Genomic DNA, 18,997 nt, shown 5'->3' on the forward strand with positions numbered 1-18,997 from the left:
ACCTCACCACGCGACCCACACGTTTCGTCATGTCAGCGACGTTTGCTTACTGGAACAGGTTTAGCTTCCAGCATCCTAGCAGTGATGCCATGTTAGACTATATTTGCGACACCTTTCACATTTGTTACAATTACTGACACGAATGATACATCACACGGACATTTCTTGATACTGTGACGTACGACAACCTTTATCTCGGAGCTGCGCGATAACATATACGCCAGCGTTCCGCACAATTATCTTTGGGGTCCACATGCGTACGAGGATATTCGTACTTAACCGGCGCGTGGGTTAAAACGAGATACTCAACAGCTCTCTTGTCGTAGCTGCACACAAGTGGCGCGCGTCATTGGCGGCATCTGCTGACTAAACAGCCGACTGTTAGTCACGTGGTACAAAATGGCTGCTTCCATACGGCTACAGCGTGTAGTGAAACTTGGAAATTTAATTTTGCAGAACGAAGTACATTTTTTACGCCATGAAGCGGCTAGGACATGTGTTTTAAAACGAAGAATATGTGGTAGGTTTACAAACTTATTACTTTTGATACCAAAATACTTCTTGCTGTTTAAAGCAAATCGTGTTGCCGGTTCAGACAATGTGGAATGTTTGGATTGCAGTTGTGTTTATTGTTTAGTATTTACTGATATTTTGTTGACAGTTCTTCAACTCTTTGATTTGAGTAAGTAAGATAATCGTGTACGTCTATGCACAAGTTTCAACATTAAAGAATAAAGTACATTGTTTTTTAGTGACGTTTGTATAGCAATGTTTACTTTTAATGGTGTACATAAATTCCTTCTCTGTTTTGAGAGATTATCTGTGTCAGCCCTTCCTACCATTTTTCGCAATCGGTCAGTGGTTTGTGCTTCAGTCATTTCACTAAAAGACATGTACGCAATAAAAGATCAGTGGAAATGTTTGGATATGAATATATATATCTCTCTCTCTCTCTCTCTCTCTCTCTCTCTCTCACTCTCACTCACTCACTCATTGCACGTCGTGGAATACATTTCTGCTTTGTAACATTGTGTTAAATGATTTCTTGTTTTCTTTAGGTCGTGCGCTAGAGTCCTGTGTAGGTGCCAGGACGCAGCTGAGGTTATACAGCACAAAAACTGAAACTGCGTCAGGTGATTCAACAGATTATCATACAGTCATCAAAGATACCGAGAAAGTAACAGGTAAGCCTATGTTTTAGTTAAACTGATATTGTCATTGTCGTAATTTGTTTCACAATTGGAAAAAAAACACCCAGTTCACTCGATTTTCTTTTCAGTGTTTCTGTAATGGCTTTCCACTTGAAGGAGCTAAATATATGTTAACCTAAGGAACTAAATTTTCTTGTGACACTAAAGGTACATTTATGTTTAAGTGACATTGTACTGAATGTTTGCCATTTGAATAGCCAGAATTACAAAATAACAAACATCACTTCTGCAGACACTTTCCAGTTTTGTTTGTATTTTTTATGACATTAACACAAATCAGAATATTGAATTTTATTATGGTTGAAAGCCTGTGCATCCTACTTTGTGCACTTTTACAGCAAGCTTGCTCCATAACCCAATCAGAAAACAGCTTTAGGGATGCAAAAGTTGCTCTACAGTTCATCTCACATGACAGATTTAAGTTGGTCATTTATAATAAATTTTCAGCCTCCCAAGTAAAAGTTTTATCTCTTATTTTTGTAGCTTAAAATACATAAAATTTTAATGTTTACCTGTAAATAAGCATGGAAAGGTGTTTCCTCAGAGAAGTACTTAAATATTAGAGGTTTTAAATGTTATCCATTCTCTTGTATTCATTTCTTATACTAATTGTCTTGCTATGATAAAAAACATTAGGTGTTTTACAGAAGTAATTAATTTTCTCTACTGAAATTTGGCTACACAGGAGTAATTTCAGTCTATTTGTACGTAAAACTGCGATTGTCTGATCTGATTAGTTGAAATATGTGTATAACTGCAAACATGTGCACTCTCTCTCTCTCCCCCTCCCTCTCCCCCCCCCCCTCTCTCTCCCTCCCTCCCCCCCCCCCTCTCTCTCTCTCTCTCTCTCTCTCTCTCTCTCTCTCTCTCTCTCTCTTTCTTTCTCCCCCCCCTTTCCCTCTCTCTCTTTCTTCTCATCAAATTTACATTTTTTGGCTTTGCCAACTCACAGCCGATTGTTGCCATTCCAACTTAACCCATACCTTGGGCTACTGTACAGAATCAGTCTGCCATCACTAGTAGCATAATTGGGAAGGATAGGGCGCTCTGTGACACTGCAGATCTTACATACTATACAATAAATTTGGCAGTTCCTTTGTTGCAAGAAGACACAGTCAAGCAAATGTGGTTAAATTTTTTTCTGGAGTTTTTCTTATCGTTACAACAGCATTAAATTAACTTTGACACTGTCCTAATGCTTGTCCAGCTACGTAATTTGATGCTTTTTGTGTCACAGTCAGTTTAGGTAAAGGATAATGTAGGTAGAATTTATTTTATGTGTGATTGCTATTATTCTGTTGAACTTCTGAATATAAAATATACAGAAGTGCATGATTTTTTCCAAAGAAATATCTTCTCTGGATTGCTATTTGTGTGTTAGATATTTGTATAATGTTTCAAGAAAAGTGAGACTTGTTCTTAGCAAAACTGCTTGGTGTTGTTAGGTGATGCCATCCTCATCTAAAAATGTATAATAATTATCTGTTTATATCACTGTACACTTCTTTTGCTGTTTCAGTATTGTGCAGTACTTCTTAGGAATAGGTGTTATGTTATAAGTAGGTAAAAAGTGAGAATGATAGCGCACTCTTATAAACCAAGGCCTGAAACTAGATACCTGTTATTGTGCGAGAATTATGCCCAATAACTGAAGTGAAAGGAATGGTTAAGAATACATTGCAACCTGTCAGCTTTGACCAATTATTTGTCAGCAAACAGTGGCGTCACCTACCAGGGACACAATGACCACTGTAATGTTTAGATAAAACAGTGACAGGTCATGCACAATTTGCTTCACTTCATGTTTAGCAGTGGTGCCAAGTGGTGCTTTTAACCCCCTAACATTTTGCCACTAGAGTAGTGGTGGTGGTTTTGGTGGTGGTAGATATTTATTTACCAACTGAGTTTTAGTTAAATGATGTGAGATGGAAGTACCACTAGAAAGCATGTGTGACAGTGAAGTTTGAGTCAGTCCTAGAGTTGTGCTCAGACAGCCTAATCACTGTATTGAATGCTTGAAAAAAGCATAAAATCCATCTTTGAGCCCCAGTTTGACACAAATTTTTGATAGTCATGATATATTCATTATATTAGAGTTGAACATTTTTTATGTGTACTCCACTGATATAATGGTAAGAGTTACTTCATGGATCCACATTTTTCATAGATTATGTATGTAATGTGCATCAAAATACTCAGAAGGAACTTGTCCATAATTTCACATGGTCTTCCTCAATGATCCTTGCAGTTTTGTCTTCCTCAATGATCCTTGCAGTTTTGTCTTCCTCAATGATCCTTGCAGTTTTAGTTTTTATAATGAAAGTGCATTAAATACAGGACAAATGTGGACATTAGGCTATGCTACAGGTCGACCTGTTACCACAATCTTTATTTGATCTTCAGTGTCAGGAGCTTTGCATACTCCCAACTAAATTGTCACCTCCACCCTAACCTAGACATGAGCCTATGCTACAGGTCACTCTGTCACCACAGCAAAGATTTGAGGAGGAGTCTGTAATCACACTAATTGATATCATTATGTGTCAGTAAATCAAATCATATTGTTAAAAACATGAATATATCAGTCTACATTGGGATAACAGGGGTTTTCAATGGGACTGTAAATGTAAATAAATATGCACAATATGTACGGTAGAGAAGATTATCATGACATATTAATTGACTTTGCCACATTACAACCAAACAACATCCAGCCTAAACTAGACCTCGAGCTGCACTACAGATAAGCCGGTCACTGCATATTATATTTCAAGAATCTGTGCCAATGGTAACGTCATTGTTCAGAGCAGAATCATGAGCTTCACTACGTCGCAGATAAAGAGTAAAGGGATAAATAACTTTGCAGCCATTTAATTGATGTCAACTAATTTACTTTCCACTGTATTTGACCATGTTTTTGCATATAAACGACTGTATACCACATTTTACCATGGATATAAGAAGTAATAAATGTCGCATCAGCTGACAGTGTGTTGGAATGTTTGATGAAAGTATAGTTGCAAAGTGAGGCTTCTAATGTGATTTCTTCCATTTTTGTTCCACCTTGTAATTCTGCACATTGCTACGTGGATAAAAGTAAAAATTATACTGCTTTCCAAATCCCAATTTGAGAGTATTTATTGAACACCAGGGGAAAGAAATGTATAGGATATTGTGGAAAATAGGGTCGGATGCAGAATTAGAAAAACTGGAGGGCATATAGTGGTAGTCCTAACCACATGGTATTCATTTTGTTTTTAGCTCTACTCACCAACAGTACTTTTAGTTATATATGAATGTCGGTGCTCATTTGGAGCAACCCTTAACATGAAACAACTCAGAAATGTGCGTATTTAGGAACGTTTGGGCTCGTAGACCTCATAATGTTTTTATCACATAATTCCATATTAGTTGACAAAAATTATGTAAATTGTCAATTAACTCATAAGTTAGTTTAATACTATTCAGCACACATAAAGGCTTTGTTATTTACATTAGTTAAAAGAAACTTGAAATATTTTAAGTGCAGTCATTTGGTATTAATATTCAAATGGTTGTTAATATTGTTACACCAGTCACGATATTTGTGAAAAGTTGCAGAAAATGTAAATGAAGGAAACAATCAAATAAAATGAAGATATTCAAACAATGGAAACTCCTGCCTGGAATATTAACAATGCTATGAACAGAATGGATTGCTACTTCCAGTAAAGATGATCTGTTCAGTTGCAGACAGTCATGTAACAGTCTTTTTGTTGTGCATTTCTGCAACTAAAGGGGTCCTCTTTATGGTGAATAGCAATCTGCACTTTTCCTAGTATTTTTAGCTGAAGATATTAAACCACAGCACTTTTACACAGTAGAAGCACATCTTTCTGTTATGTTTCAGGTAAATTAGTTAACCACATTTGGTTCACTTGTTCACTGGTTTCCTTTTCTTGGACCCAGAACAGTTCATACACGTCTTCCTTTTTTTTTCACTCTATCACTTGGTACGCTAACATGTCATCATAAAATAAATTCTCCCTTATTTGAGATTTTGATGGCTTTTGCCCCAAATTCAGTCTTTGGCTGTTAGTCCAGGTGTTCTTCCATTCAAAATGTTGCGCTAAGGTGTTTTTCTTGCTCTAACTGGCCGACAATGTTCCCGCGTTAAATTATTTTGGCCATAAAAGTGCTGTGTTTGCAGTGAGGAATTATCTGTGTTACAGATCACATCAGTCACTTCTTCCAATAAAGTATTTTCTTCACTAGTATCATTTTCTGTTTCATAGTCATCATCAACTACCATAAAATCAATCTCAGAATCATGAAAAATGTTGTAGTCATTCCCATTTTCTCTTCACCTATACCATGTAACTCCTGTTGCATCCAAGCTACAAATTTTGGATCAGCTGCAGAAGTCTTGCTCCCCATAGAAAGTCACTCCATGCTATAACTGAACAGTAAGATAGATTCATGCATGTAATAAAATGCCATAAAATAAAGAATTGATTGTTGAATTTTTGAACATAGCTGCTTAGGTTCAGTGACCGTGTCAGAATTATATTAGAACAAATAAGCCCTTGGTCACAAATATTAAGCCAAAATTGACCAGGTTTCGACACTACTATTAGCATCATCTTCAGAATTAGACTAACTGTTCTAAAACATATGAAGTATATAATACATTAATAAAATTAAAGTTTGTACTGACTGGAAAAAGATGCAGTACTTAAGTCACATACTAAAAAAGATCTAAGCCGAAAAGGCGGCGTCATGAATAGTTGTAAGTAAGATGGCGAGCCGCTAAGGGCTGCTCGTACTTTAGTGAGCAATGTATTATATACTTAATATGTTTCAGAACAGTTAGTCTAATTCTGAAGACGACGCTCATAGTAGTGTCGAAACCTGGTCAATTTTGACTTAATATTTGTGACCGAGGGCTTATTTGTTCTAATATGATTGTTGAATGTTGCTTTACATGTGGCAAGTATTAAGATGAAGGTACTGAGAAAGGGAAACTGGAGTGCTTGCTTGTGTTACTACACTAGAACTTTAAAAATTAGTGCTGGATATGAGAAACTGATGTTTCAGGTTAAGGGTTATTACTGATTTACAGTAGTTTACATTCAGTAGAATTGCAGGGTGGAGTGTTAATGGTTTGTAAGTTTGGAAAAATTGTTTATTTTAAAACACACACTCACACACTCTGCCACGATTTTAAACAGTATATGTTGAATTGTTGTATTCAAGATAATGTTCCAGAACATTAGGTTTGTCTTTATACATTCCATAAAGTTTTGTTCATGAATGTGTCCAGCATTGCCTCAGGCTTACCAACCACTGTGAATAGACCAGTGCGATTCCTGTAGATTGACATTGTATAGATGCACAGGTGGATTGTTAGTTGACCTCTACATACTCAGTATTATTGGCACAATAATGCAGTATTGTGTCAGTATATTATATGAAAATATGCCTTGCAGAACATGAGCAGAAATTATGCATAGCGGGCAAAGCATATCTGAGAACCTTCTGTGACGATTTCAGTGGGAAAGGGGCTCCTTTATGGAAGCATAGGTTCATAAACCACAGCTACTCATTACAAATTAAACAAGTGAACTGTATACTTTATTGAGTACGTACGCTCTTTTTCTATATATCTCTGTTGTAACTATCTGTTGCAAAATCTATAAAACAGGTACTCTTATTGATAGCTGCCATTATCTTTTGTATGTACTGTGACAACAAATGCAAGAAAAACGAACATATACACTCACTGGACAGCTGACTTAACCTTATTTATCAATTCTGAGAATTGCTACATGCAAAATAAACATTTCTGCTTACTGTAAAGACCTCATGATCTCTACAGTTTCCTATGCCGTTACGGACAACGAGGTATCTGCTGTTTCCTGATAAATCGGGAAATCCGTTTCTCCATAGTACTACAAGGAGCTGGGATATACAACATCCAGCACACTTCTTGGTCTCTTTCAGTTCTATATGGCAATTTAATTGGAATGAATTAATTTTCTGTGGCTTCAGCAGGAACTGATAAGTTTTGCGCAATATCGTCGTTACACTCTACTATACAGGACACTCGGACGTTGCATTGTGATTCCTCACATACTAGCAGTACAAAAATGTCTGTCACAAAATTTCGTCCTGTGCATACTTCCGGCAGTAAATGGTTATTAAAGATTGGCGATCTGGAAATATTGTAATCACATGTAGATAGTGGTAACTACCTTTATCAGTGTATAGAAGTAGTGCTGTGCAGTTGGTGCAGGGGAAAGCATTTTGGGTTAGCATGCAGGAGGTCGAGAGTTCTGTTCTGGGTAGACCACTTTTTTTTGCCAAATATAGTCTGCATGGTACATTATCACAGCAACTACTCTGGGTCTTCTACAAAACATTTGTACTGGCCCCCCAATGGTCCCATTGATTAGTACCAACTATTATAATTGCCATGTTCAGGTCCATTACATTTCCATAGTGCCTTATGTCATCAGTAGGGCTGGAAAACTCTGTTATCATTTGCATGTATTATCACCATGGTACCACTAGTTAAGGTTTTCACTACTTAGTTTAATAAGCACATTCTGTTTCGTAATTATCTCCATGCATACTATTATTATAGTTGTAGTTGTAGTAGTTGTTGTTATTATTATTATTATTATGGTTATGGTATTATAATCGATGGAAATATGGAAACACCACATCCATTATCATTATGGAAACAGCGTAATTAGAAAGCAAACGTTTAACAATTATTAATTCAACAATTACTGAATTGTGCAAAACAAAAGCTGGAAGAGAGAAAATGCGCATTAGTCAGAACAGCCCGCTGCGACTAATGACATAGTTTATACTGTACGCACTGTTCACCAGACAGGGACTAATTGCTAGTGAAGTAATACGCCCATGGCAGACTCCATGTACATTCATACACATACCGTATTTTCTTCTTGTGTTATGCTAAAACAGTGTGACTTCGTGTGGCATACACAAATGATGAATATATGGATATGCTTCTGGTCCTTGGTGCACCTGATAATGGGAGTGGTGTTGCCACTCGTGAATGTGCTGCTAGGTATCCTGGTTGACATCATCTAGATAACAATGTGTTTTGTCATCTGGAGCTTTGCCATTGGGATATAGGGTACTCTGCTTCCACCATTGCATGGCAGAAGTCGTCCATGGACTCGCTGTACTCCACCTACTGAGGAAGCTATTCTGGAGGTCACGCAGCAAGAGCCCCAGTGAAGTACACATAGCGTAGCAAGGCAGCTGCATGTCTCATAATGCACAGTCATTAACATGCTGCACAAGCATGGGCAATAGCCCTATCAATTGTTCTGTAGAGCAACACCTGCATCCGGCAGACTGCCATCTGCAGATGCAATTCTGTGAATGGTTACTACAACAACAACAACAACAAGAGGCAGCCAGCAATGGCTTCATAGGCACCGTAATATGGTCGGTACAAGCAGCATTCACTTGTGAGAGTGTTTTCAGTATGCAAAATGCCCACCATTGGTGTGATATTAACATGCACTTCACCTGCGACTGTGGATATCGTGTTCACTTTGGCATCGACATCTGGGCCTGAGTATTGGGAGACAGGAGTTTTGGTCCCTACTTGTTGCCTGACCAGTTGACTGCACAAAGGTCTCGTGCGTTCCTCTGGAACTATTTGCCTGACGCACTGGAAGACGTTCCACTTCATATTTGGCTATGGTTCCAGCATGATAGTGCCCTTCCACACATTGGTATTAAAGTGCTTCAGTATTTAGACAGAACATTTCCAGGAATATGACTTGGGCGTGCAGGTCCAGTTGTATGGCCCCTGCATTCACCTGACCTAAATTATCTGGATGTCTTCTTATGAGGACACTTGAAGGAGTACATGTATTCTAATCCGCTGACACATGTGAAAGAACTGGTAGCATATGTTCATGCTGCTCTAGTATCAGTGGAGCAAACCATGTTGTAAAGAGTCCAGATCTACGTGATCCAGCGGGTCGCACAATGTTTGGAGGTGGGGGAGAGGGGGGGGGGGGTCTCGGTTGGAGTGTCTGCTCTGAGGACTACATACTCGTTTGTAAATCTCATGCTGTCATTAATATGTGAATTATTACTGTTACTGGTTGCTAATGTATTAAAACTGAGTGGACATACTGCATCAAGTGTAAATGTCTAGTAGATGTTATTTAACTGTGCAATAACCTTCAGCGTCTTAAAGTTGATATTGCTTTTGGAGTTATTCTGCTCTATGACAGATCATTTGAGTCACCTGTTTCTAATTTGTCCGAAGTAATTTGATTCAACTGTCTATTTCTGACTGGTCTGATCACTCTATTACAAAACATTGTACTTCGTAAATGTTGGATACAAGTGGCTTAAGAAATGACGTATACTGCAGTATTATATGGCAGAATGAAATTGGAAATAAAAATGAATACGCCTTGACCCAGAATCGAACCCTTGACCTCCTGTGTGCTAACCCAAAATACTGTCAACTGCATAACACGACCCATATATGCTGACAGAGGTAGTTACAGTAAATGTGATTACAGTTTTGCCATATTGCCAGTCTTTAACATCAATTTACTGCCTAAAATATGTGCAGGATGAAATTTTGTAAGACACATTTTTGTGGTAAACCTTCCGGGATGTAAGGTCGTGGTCCATGAAACTCTTCAGCTCCTAACGTTTCGTCCAGAGCTGCGCTGGACCTCTTCAGAGGGGTGTTTCTCCTCTGGTGAGTCTTGCCGACTGACGGGTCGGACGTCTGAGAGCGACTTATATATTGTAGAAAGTGGGCGTGGCCAGAGTTACACGTGATATGCAGAGATAATCTTTGTCAGAGATAAAACTTAACTATCGATCGTAATCTCATCACGGATAAAACTGTCTAGCAATTCTGTAGTGCTACTGTCCAAATAACTCTGGCCACGCCCACTTTCTACGATATATAAGTCGCTCTCAGACGTCCGACCCGTCAGTCGGCAAGACTCACCGGAGGAGAAACACCCCTCTGAAGATGTCCAGCGCAGCTCTGGAGGAAACGTTAGGAGCTGAAGAGTTTCGTGGACCACAACCTTACATCCCAGAAGGTTTACCAGAAGATACGTCATCCAGTCGTGAAAGCCTTCATACTAAGACATTTTTGTATTGCTAGTATTTGAGGAATTGTGCTGCGAAGTCAGAGTGCACCCATTTTTCTTCACCGTGTATATTATTTAATATATTGAATGAGTGTCAGTATTTTTAAAGCTCGCTGTCTTCTTCAACATATTGCACAAACTGTAAAAACCGATCTGAGATGGTCAGTATTATTGCACAGTACTCATTATTGCGCTATAAACATTGAATGTGTGAGAGACCCTTTAGACTTTGTGTTGTTTGTTGGGCTTGTATGGTGCAACAGAGATTTGATACCTGCACAAATTGGTAGTTGTTGTGACTTCTTGCTAACGTCTGTTTTTATGCCTTCTTGCTAACATTTAAGACTTTGGGCATGTTTATCGATTTTAGTAATCTCCCTTGAGTAAATGGAAGCCATTAATTTTAACTGCATCTAGAATTTTTTTAAAAATTGAAATTCATGATACGGTCGCAACCCCTTTCACTGTACTCATCAGTGAAAGAATTTTTTTTATTCTCCTCTCTCTCTCTCTCTCTCTCTCTCTCTCTCTCTCTCTCTCTCTCTCTCTTTTTCTCTTTCTCTTTCTCTTTAATTTAATTTAATTTCTGGTATTGGAACTTCGTGTTTATTGAACATCATCTTCAAAATATGCCTTTCTGTAGGAGCATGGAATGCAGTACATTTGAGATACATAGAAAGGGTGTGAAATCTTGAAATTTGTTTACCCTGGTCCTGTAACATGCTGCTGACATTTTTTACTTACTTATAAAAGGATTTCATATTGCATTTTTGGAACATCCACTGTTCTATCTGCTACAGTGAGAATATAAGAAAACAGACATCGATCTTGTGGAGTCCTGCATGTAGCCTATGGTTTAGTACCTATTTTCAGTTTTTCCGTATAATATCTTTTGCAGTTTAAAGGTGACACCCAGGTTGATTCCATGTTCCTTGACCACTGAAAGGCTTTTGATATGGTTCCACACTCGCTTGGTGAGAAAAATGTGATCCTAAAAATTATTGGACAAACTTTGTGACTGGATTCAGGACTCCCTAGGAGACAGAACTCAACATGTCATTTGTAACAGAACAAAATCGTTGGATGTAAATATAATGTTGGAAGTACCCCAAGGGGGTGCTGTAGGGCTCTTCTTGTTCACAGTATTCATGTATGTGGTTTATTATGTTGAAAGCTTCATGAGGCTGTCTGTAGATAGTGCTATTGCCCATGGAAAAAAAGCAGTAGCAAAAAAATTACAGTGAAAATCTGGAAGATCTGTAAGAGATCAACAGCGCAAGGTGTAGCAGTTAACTGTCAACGGAAATAAACATGATTACTATTGATTAATATGCAAGAAGACTCATAGTGGTTTGGCTATACTGTCAGTGATAAGTCACTGGAAGCAGTAACAGCTCTAAAATATCCAGAACTGGTCCATAGTGACCTAAAGTGGAAACTAGGCATATTCCAGGCATATTCCAGGTTGAGATTTATTGGAAGAATCTCAAGAAACTGTAATACATCCACCAAAAAAATGGCTAACAAAACAGTTGTTCAACCAATTCTTAAGCATTGTTTATCAGTTCAGGACACTTTCCAAGTTGGATTTATGGAGGAGATCAGGAAGATGCAAAGCAATTCAGCACATTGCGCCTGTGGTTTGTTTAGTATGTATGAGGGAATTATGGAGATGCTCATCACGCTCCAGTGCAGATGGTACAATAGAACATTTGATCTTGCAGAGAGGTTTACTGCTGAAATTTCAAGAATATATATTCCAAGAAGAATTCGACACCATATTACCTCTTCCCACTTATATCTCATTATTTGACCAAGGCGGGAAAATTGGAGTTTATATTCAGGGTTAGATTAAACTAGACACTGTTTTGGACAGTATTGAGGAAATAACGTAGTTGTTCATCAGCAAGCTTTATAAAACCACTTCATACTGTTTCTCGTTGAAATCATCTTCTTGCGTGAAATGTGTGGTTGCCTTTCTGCCAAGATTATTATCCCATCAAGGAATTCGGAGGACTCCCAATGTAGTTTACAAGAGCAAACTAAATGTCGTGACTGTTGTAATCTTAGAGTCAAGTTGTAAGGCATGCTTTCGTGCCTCAGGAGCTATAAAAATTGACTTTGAAAGGGAAAAAGCAGTGTGTGAAACCAAGTCGTAAATGCAGTTTTAATTTTCTAGGGATTTTCAAGTACAGAATTGTTCATTTGTCCATCTTTCTCGAGTATTGCTGAAACAGTGAACTCTTGTGTCAGTTTTTTTTTTGAAATTGCTGTTCGACTAGATCTACATGTTATATATAAAGAACTGTCATTTTATCAGTTCATCTGCTGGAATAACACAGTAATGTTGCAAGTTTTCCTGGGATAGTCTTAATACTTTTATGAGTTAGTTTTAAGTGGCTTTATATTACTGAGTTCAGTTGAGTTCAGTTGCACTTCACTGCAGTTGGTTTCATTGTAATTCATGCGAAAGAGCCTTCATGTTTCAAATGTACAATAGCTCCTTGATTAGATCCCAAGGCACAAAATATGAAAAGAAAGGGGCAAGATATATTTTCTAACAAAAACATTGAGAATATTAACTTTTTTATATTAGTGCTGTGTGTGATAATCCTGTCAACTTTTGAGTCTTATCTGCTGACGTTTACAATACACTTTCTGGAGCTATTACTTATTAAAATTATTTTCTGTCTTGTTAGTTATTACATGGTAGGAGCATCTAATATCATACCTTGTTTGTAGGAATAATATTTTGCAGAATTTACTACTCTGCGTAATTTCTTGCTGAATTATGGGCACATACTTAATATTGTGAGGCCTCTCTTGCCTACCATCTCGCTGCTGTCTGATATTACATTGTTGTAATGAGATACACTCGGCTTATGGTATGTATAGTATATTGTAACACAGTGCTGTGCAGTGTAGAATTCAACTGGGCAGCCATTTAAGATAGTGAATGCCAAACTGTGCTCTTCAAACTATTCACATGAATCATGTTCTGGTACACTGTGCCCAAAAATGGCACAGTAGTGGAGGGGGGGGGGGGGGGGCACTCGACTGTGAATGATCACTGTATACTAGCAGAGATGCAGTTAGACATTGTAAGTGTATGCGTAAGTGTGTATTTCTCATAGCTTGTAAGCTGCAGCTAGCGAGTCGGCAAACAATGGTGTTACCAGGTTATGTTAGTATGACCAATAGTTCCATAAATTTAGGCGTCATTTGCTAGATTCTTACTAGATTATCTAAAAAGAAATATTTGCGTAAATGAAGGTTCAACCAAAGCAGAACAAGGCTGCCTGTGTGCTGCTAGACAGGAAATTTCATGAAATCCGTGTTTATTTGTCTGGTTATCCTGACATTGGTTTCTTCATGTATATAATCTTTACTGTCATTTCTTATTAACAATATCAGCTTATTCCCAAGACTTAGCAGCTTACACTCAGTTAATACTAATCAGAAATCCAATCTGCATTTGGATCACACTTCCTTGACTCCTGTGCAGAAAGGTGTGCAGTATACTGCTGCATCCATTTTCAGTAAGCTATCACAAGAATTCAAAAATTTTAGCAGTAATCCATGCACTTTCAAATCAGAACTGAAGGGTTTCCTCATGGGTTACTCTTTCTATCCTCTCGAGGAGTTCCTTGAAAAATTAAACAGAATCCTGTGTTATATTGTTGATTGCGTTTACATAAATTTATGACTCGTATTTTTTTTGTTCATAAACATTTTATTTTATCTGTTGTTACTTTTATGTTGTAATTTCATTTACAGACACATTACATGACCTTGGAGATTTACTCCTCAATTTGGTCCTATGGAACTAGATGTGTAAAATAAAATAAAACAAAAGGGCTGAACATGTAGTGCAGTGGACAACATTCTTATTGTGGTATTGACAAAGTGAAATAACGACTGGGATCATGTGTAAATTATGTGTCAGTCCCCTGAAACATATTTGGTAATACTATCGAAAAAGTTTTTTCCTTGTTCTTCCACATCTTTTTCAACAAGTGAAGCCTGATAGTACACACAGCTTTTAGGCTTACTAGGCTTCACTCTTTTATTCTCTCTGTTGTGTGATTTGAGTAGCTAGCGGTTCCCGAAACCCTCTCCAGAAAATTTTTTAATGCGAATTTTGCTTCCATGTTGACCTTTTACGACAAAAATTTGATTACACCACTCATAATGGTATGTGCCAGAGTATGAAGAACTTTCCCTGCACTTACAGTGTGCGAAGACTGTGGTGCTGTGTTATGTAGTAAAGAGATAGCAATGAGAATGCTCGCAATGTGCAGGTTGGCGTGTGACAGTCAACTGATGTGGCTGCCCCTTTGGAATAATGGGATGGAATTGCTCGGCACTCAAGATGAGAGTTCGTTCTCACAAAGGTGCCACATTGTTTTACATGAGCTTTATCCTTCATCTTGAAAGGTTGCCAGATTTCAGCTGTTGCCCCATCAGTTAAATGCTGCCAATGAGAGTTAGTCTTCCTCTGAATATATTGACATTAGTAACTCTGGACGGTGGAAAACTACACTCGTTCAAACGGCAAATTGCCTGTGCTTCAGTAGTGACAGTTCTGTTCAACATTATCTCCAGCAACACTTTTAAAAGTTGACAATGTGGAAAATATCACTCATCTTCTGTTGCTGCACTTAAGCAGACCTGCTGCCCTCACCTTTTCTTGTTACTTTCTTGCTCTGTGCATAAACTACCTCCAAGTGTAATGAATATTTTAGTTCTCAGGATGTTACAGTACTGGGAAAAGTAATTGTTTCTTCTGTATGTACTAGAACTCAAGTTACTGATTTTTTTATTTATTTTTTTATTTTTATATTGTGCAACTGCTAACGTTAGCCATTGCTGCAGACACCACATGTGATAGACCTATAATCTGATGTGACTATTACCAATAGTATACTAGCCTTCCATCCAGTAAAGACGGGTTACAATTTCCTGTTGCCCATGGTCTTCCTAAATGACTTAAGACAAATGCCCAATAGATTTATATGGAAAGAACGTGGCAGTTTACTTCCCCACTTCCTGTCTGAGTTAGTACCCCAGCTCTGATGAACCCATTGTTAATGAGACATAAACCCCACTCTTCCTTTTTTTTCTTCCCTCCCCCCCTCCCCTCCCCCCCAATTTCTTTTTTAAAAAAAGGCTTAAGTTTCATCAACCTGAGGATTGGTCTGTGCACAACAGTGTTTTACTAGATATGATCAAATTGGAGGTGGTACGCTGTGAAAAAGCACCCATACAATGATTGGTGGTGGTGGTGGTCGTGGTGGTGGTGGTGGTGGTGGTGGTGGTGGGGGTGGTGGGGGTGGGGTGCTAGGCCTGGGGGAATGGAGTATCGTTAATATTTTGGAAGACTAATAGTGACTTGTAAATAATCATTAAAAAATTCCAGTTCTGACCCTGTTAAAAACCTGTGTAATACAGACTTTTAAATCATTTTCTTGAAAGAAAAACACCTGGGCACAGTGTATTTTTTTTCTTTTCCCTGAGAGCCAGTGGGGTGGGGCATGGGCTGTGTGGCCCCACCTTTGCTCATTTATGGGCACACTTGTATGCTGTTGCCTTCCTCTGACATGACCTCTGAACTGATTTACTGAGACAGTTATTTTTTAAAGGAAATTTCGTTTTTATTCTATGAATTTTACAGAATTAATTCAACATTTTAAGTTTGTTGGATGCAAATTTTTTGACACTGTATTAGCATAAAAGAAACAATGCAGCATCCCTATTCTGCTGGACTGTACGTCAGTATCAACCTGATGCACTGTAATGTCAGCTGCTCTCCAGGAGCACACAGCTGGGATTATAGGTACCCTCGGTTGCGGAACCTTTAGCAGAAAGTAACTAGAATTGTTGGCTTGAATTTGCCTTCAGAAACATTGTCCTAGCTTACAGTTTGAAAAAGGATTCACCTGAAAGCTGGCACAGTTTGGAGTATTGCGTATGCACCTTTCGATGACTTGTAATCTTTACTATTTGGTGTTTTATTACCTAACCCATTACATAGCAAATTATTTTAGACTTTGATTTTGTGCTATAAATTAGTCAAGCATCTATTCTGAACCATTGTAACATAATTTCATCACATTTATTTGATGTTTCTTCTTAAACTAAAAAGGACCACCCCCATTTGAGGACACTGTGATCTAGTGTGAATAATTTTAGAATTTAGATAAAATGCAACTTTTCTTTGGTTCCAACTATTTTTCAACTATCATTTCCTTTATTTTTTGTTTGACTGTGCAGTGTTTCATTTGGAATATTCTTTATCTTGTTTCATATGATGTGTCCCTTTCTAGTGTGTCTTACACTTGCCAGTCATTCATTTAACTTTCAGCGATGTATATCAAATTTCTCCATCATAAAATATGATCATCAAGTTCTTTATACATCTACATATATACTCCGCAAAACAAAGTGAAGTGTGTAGCAGAGGACACATTTCATTGTTCCAGTTATTAGGGTTTCTTTCTGTTCCATTCATATATTGAGTGAGGGAAGAATGATTGTTTAATTGCCTCATGTGTACTGTAATTAATCTAATCTTGTCTTACAATCCCTGTGTGAATGATACATATGATAGTGCTAGTACATTCCTAGAGTCATAATTGAAATCTGGTTCTTGAAACTTTGTAAGTAGACCTTCTTGGCATAGTTTGTTTCTCTTTATTCAATATCTCGTGTATGTCCTATTTGGTACAGGTCCCACACACTTGAGTAATATTCCAGAACTGATCACACAATCTCGTTTGTAGATTGATTGCATTCCCATTGTATTCTACCAGTAAACCACATTTTACTGCCTGGTTTACCCATGACTGCGCTTGTGTGATCATTCCATTTCATGTCCCTACAAAGTGTTACACGCAGGTATTTGTATGAGTTGTTTGATTCCATCTGTGACTCTCTGATGTTACTGTCATAGGATACTACATTTTTTCATTATGTGCAGTGCACAATTTTACATTTCTGAACATTCAAAGCAAGTTGTGAATCTTAGCACCACTTTTAAATCTTATCAAGATCATAGATAATTGCATCATCAGCAAAAAGTCTGAGGTTACTATTACTGTTTTCCACAAGGTCCATATACCATGCGAACAACAAGAGTGCCGATACTGGGAAACACTCGAAGTTACTTCTAAATATGAGGATCACTCTCCAACCAAGGTAACATGCTGCATCCTCCCTATGCAAAAAAAAAAAAAAAAAAAAAAAAAAAAAAGCAAAAAAAAAAAAAAATCCTCAAGTCAGTCACATATATTGCTTGATACCCCATATGATTGTACTTTTGACAGTAAGCATAGTCAAATGTTTCTCGGAAATCAAGAAATAATGCATGTACCTGACTGCCTTGATGCAAAGCTTTCAGTATGTCAAATGAGAAGAGTGTGAGCTGATTTTCGCATGATCGATGTTTTGGGAATCAGTGCTGGTTGAGATGGAGGAAGTCATTCAGTTTTGAGATACCTCATTGTGTTTGAGCTGAGAATATGTTCTGAGATTGATGCCAAGGATTGGATGGTAGTTATGTGGATCACTTCTACTACCCTCCTTTTAAACAGTTGTGATCTCTGCATTCTTCCAACTACTGGACACACACTTTTGTTAGAGGGATCTATGAAAATTATATTTAGAAGAAGGGCTAACTCAGCCACAAATTCAATATAGAATCCGAGGGAGATTCCATTGAGCCCTTTAACTTTGTTCAGTTTTAACAGCTGTAGCTGTTTCTCTACACCACTGGCACTGACACTTATTTCACCTATATTTTAAGTGGTACGAGTGGGGCAATTCTCCTTGGTCTTTCTTTGTAAAGGAAGGTTTGAAAATGGTGTTAAGTGCTTCTGCTTTAGCTTTGCTACCTTCAGTTTAAGTTTGTCTCTCATTCATGAGTGACTGGATACTAACCTTGGTACCACTAAGATTGGTAGGCAAAAGTGTAAATATAGCCCTATTCTTAGTCACTGTTTCTTTAGAAGTTCCTTTACAGTTGCTATATACCATGGCGCTCCCTCACCGCGAACTCTCCCCCCGGTATGAAGTGTTCTACTGCATATATGCCTATCCAATACATGGTCAACTACTCTTTTAAAATTCAGCCATAGTTCCTCTATACACTCCTTTCCTTTGCTGAAAGTTTTAAGTTCCTCATTGCAATATGAAACTTGTTTTTTTTTATTTTTTATTATCTAGTTTAATGAACATATATATCTTTCTACATGTTTCTGTAGATTAAAACTGTAGACACTGCAAAAAGGTGGGAATTTAAGGAGATGGGATCTCGAGAGAGCTTTAGGGAATGGATAAACTGAAAGAACCAGAGGTTGTACAGAGTTTCAGGGAGAGCATAAGGGAACAATTGACAGGAATGGGGGAAAGAAATACAGTAGAAGAAGAATGCGTAGCTTTGAAAGGTGAAATAGTGAAGGCAGCAGAGGATCAAGTAGATAAAAAGACGAGGGCTAGTTGAAATCCTTGGGGAACAGAAGAGATATTGAATTTAATTGATGAAAGGAGAAAATATAAAAATACAGTAAATGAAGCAGGCAAAAAGGAATACAAACGTCTCAAAAATGAGATCGACAGGAAGTGCAAAATGGT

At 37.8% G+C, this 18,997-nt stretch overlaps 1 protein-coding gene across 1 annotated transcript in view; it reads left to right on the forward strand.

Annotated features, from left to right (window-relative positions):
• The first annotated feature begins 365 nt into the window (after positions 1-365).
• The window catches only part of LOC124621795 (heat shock protein 75 kDa, mitochondrial), a 351,802-nt gene continuing 333,170 nt past the window's right edge, over positions 366-18,997 (forward strand). Inside the window, exons 1-2 of the mRNA XM_047147227.1 lie at positions 366-520; positions 1,059-1,184. Coding sequence (XP_047003183.1) covers positions 400-520; positions 1,059-1,184 — 247 coding nt within the window. The 5' untranslated portion in view covers positions 366-399. The remainder of the gene's footprint in view (positions 521-1,058; positions 1,185-18,997) is intronic.

Source organism: Schistocerca americana, chromosome 7 (genome assembly GCF_021461395.2).
Source record: "Schistocerca americana isolate TAMUIC-IGC-003095 chromosome 7, iqSchAmer2.1, whole genome shotgun sequence".
In the NCBI taxonomy this organism is placed as follows: Eukaryota; Metazoa; Arthropoda; class Insecta; order Orthoptera; family Acrididae; genus Schistocerca; species Schistocerca americana.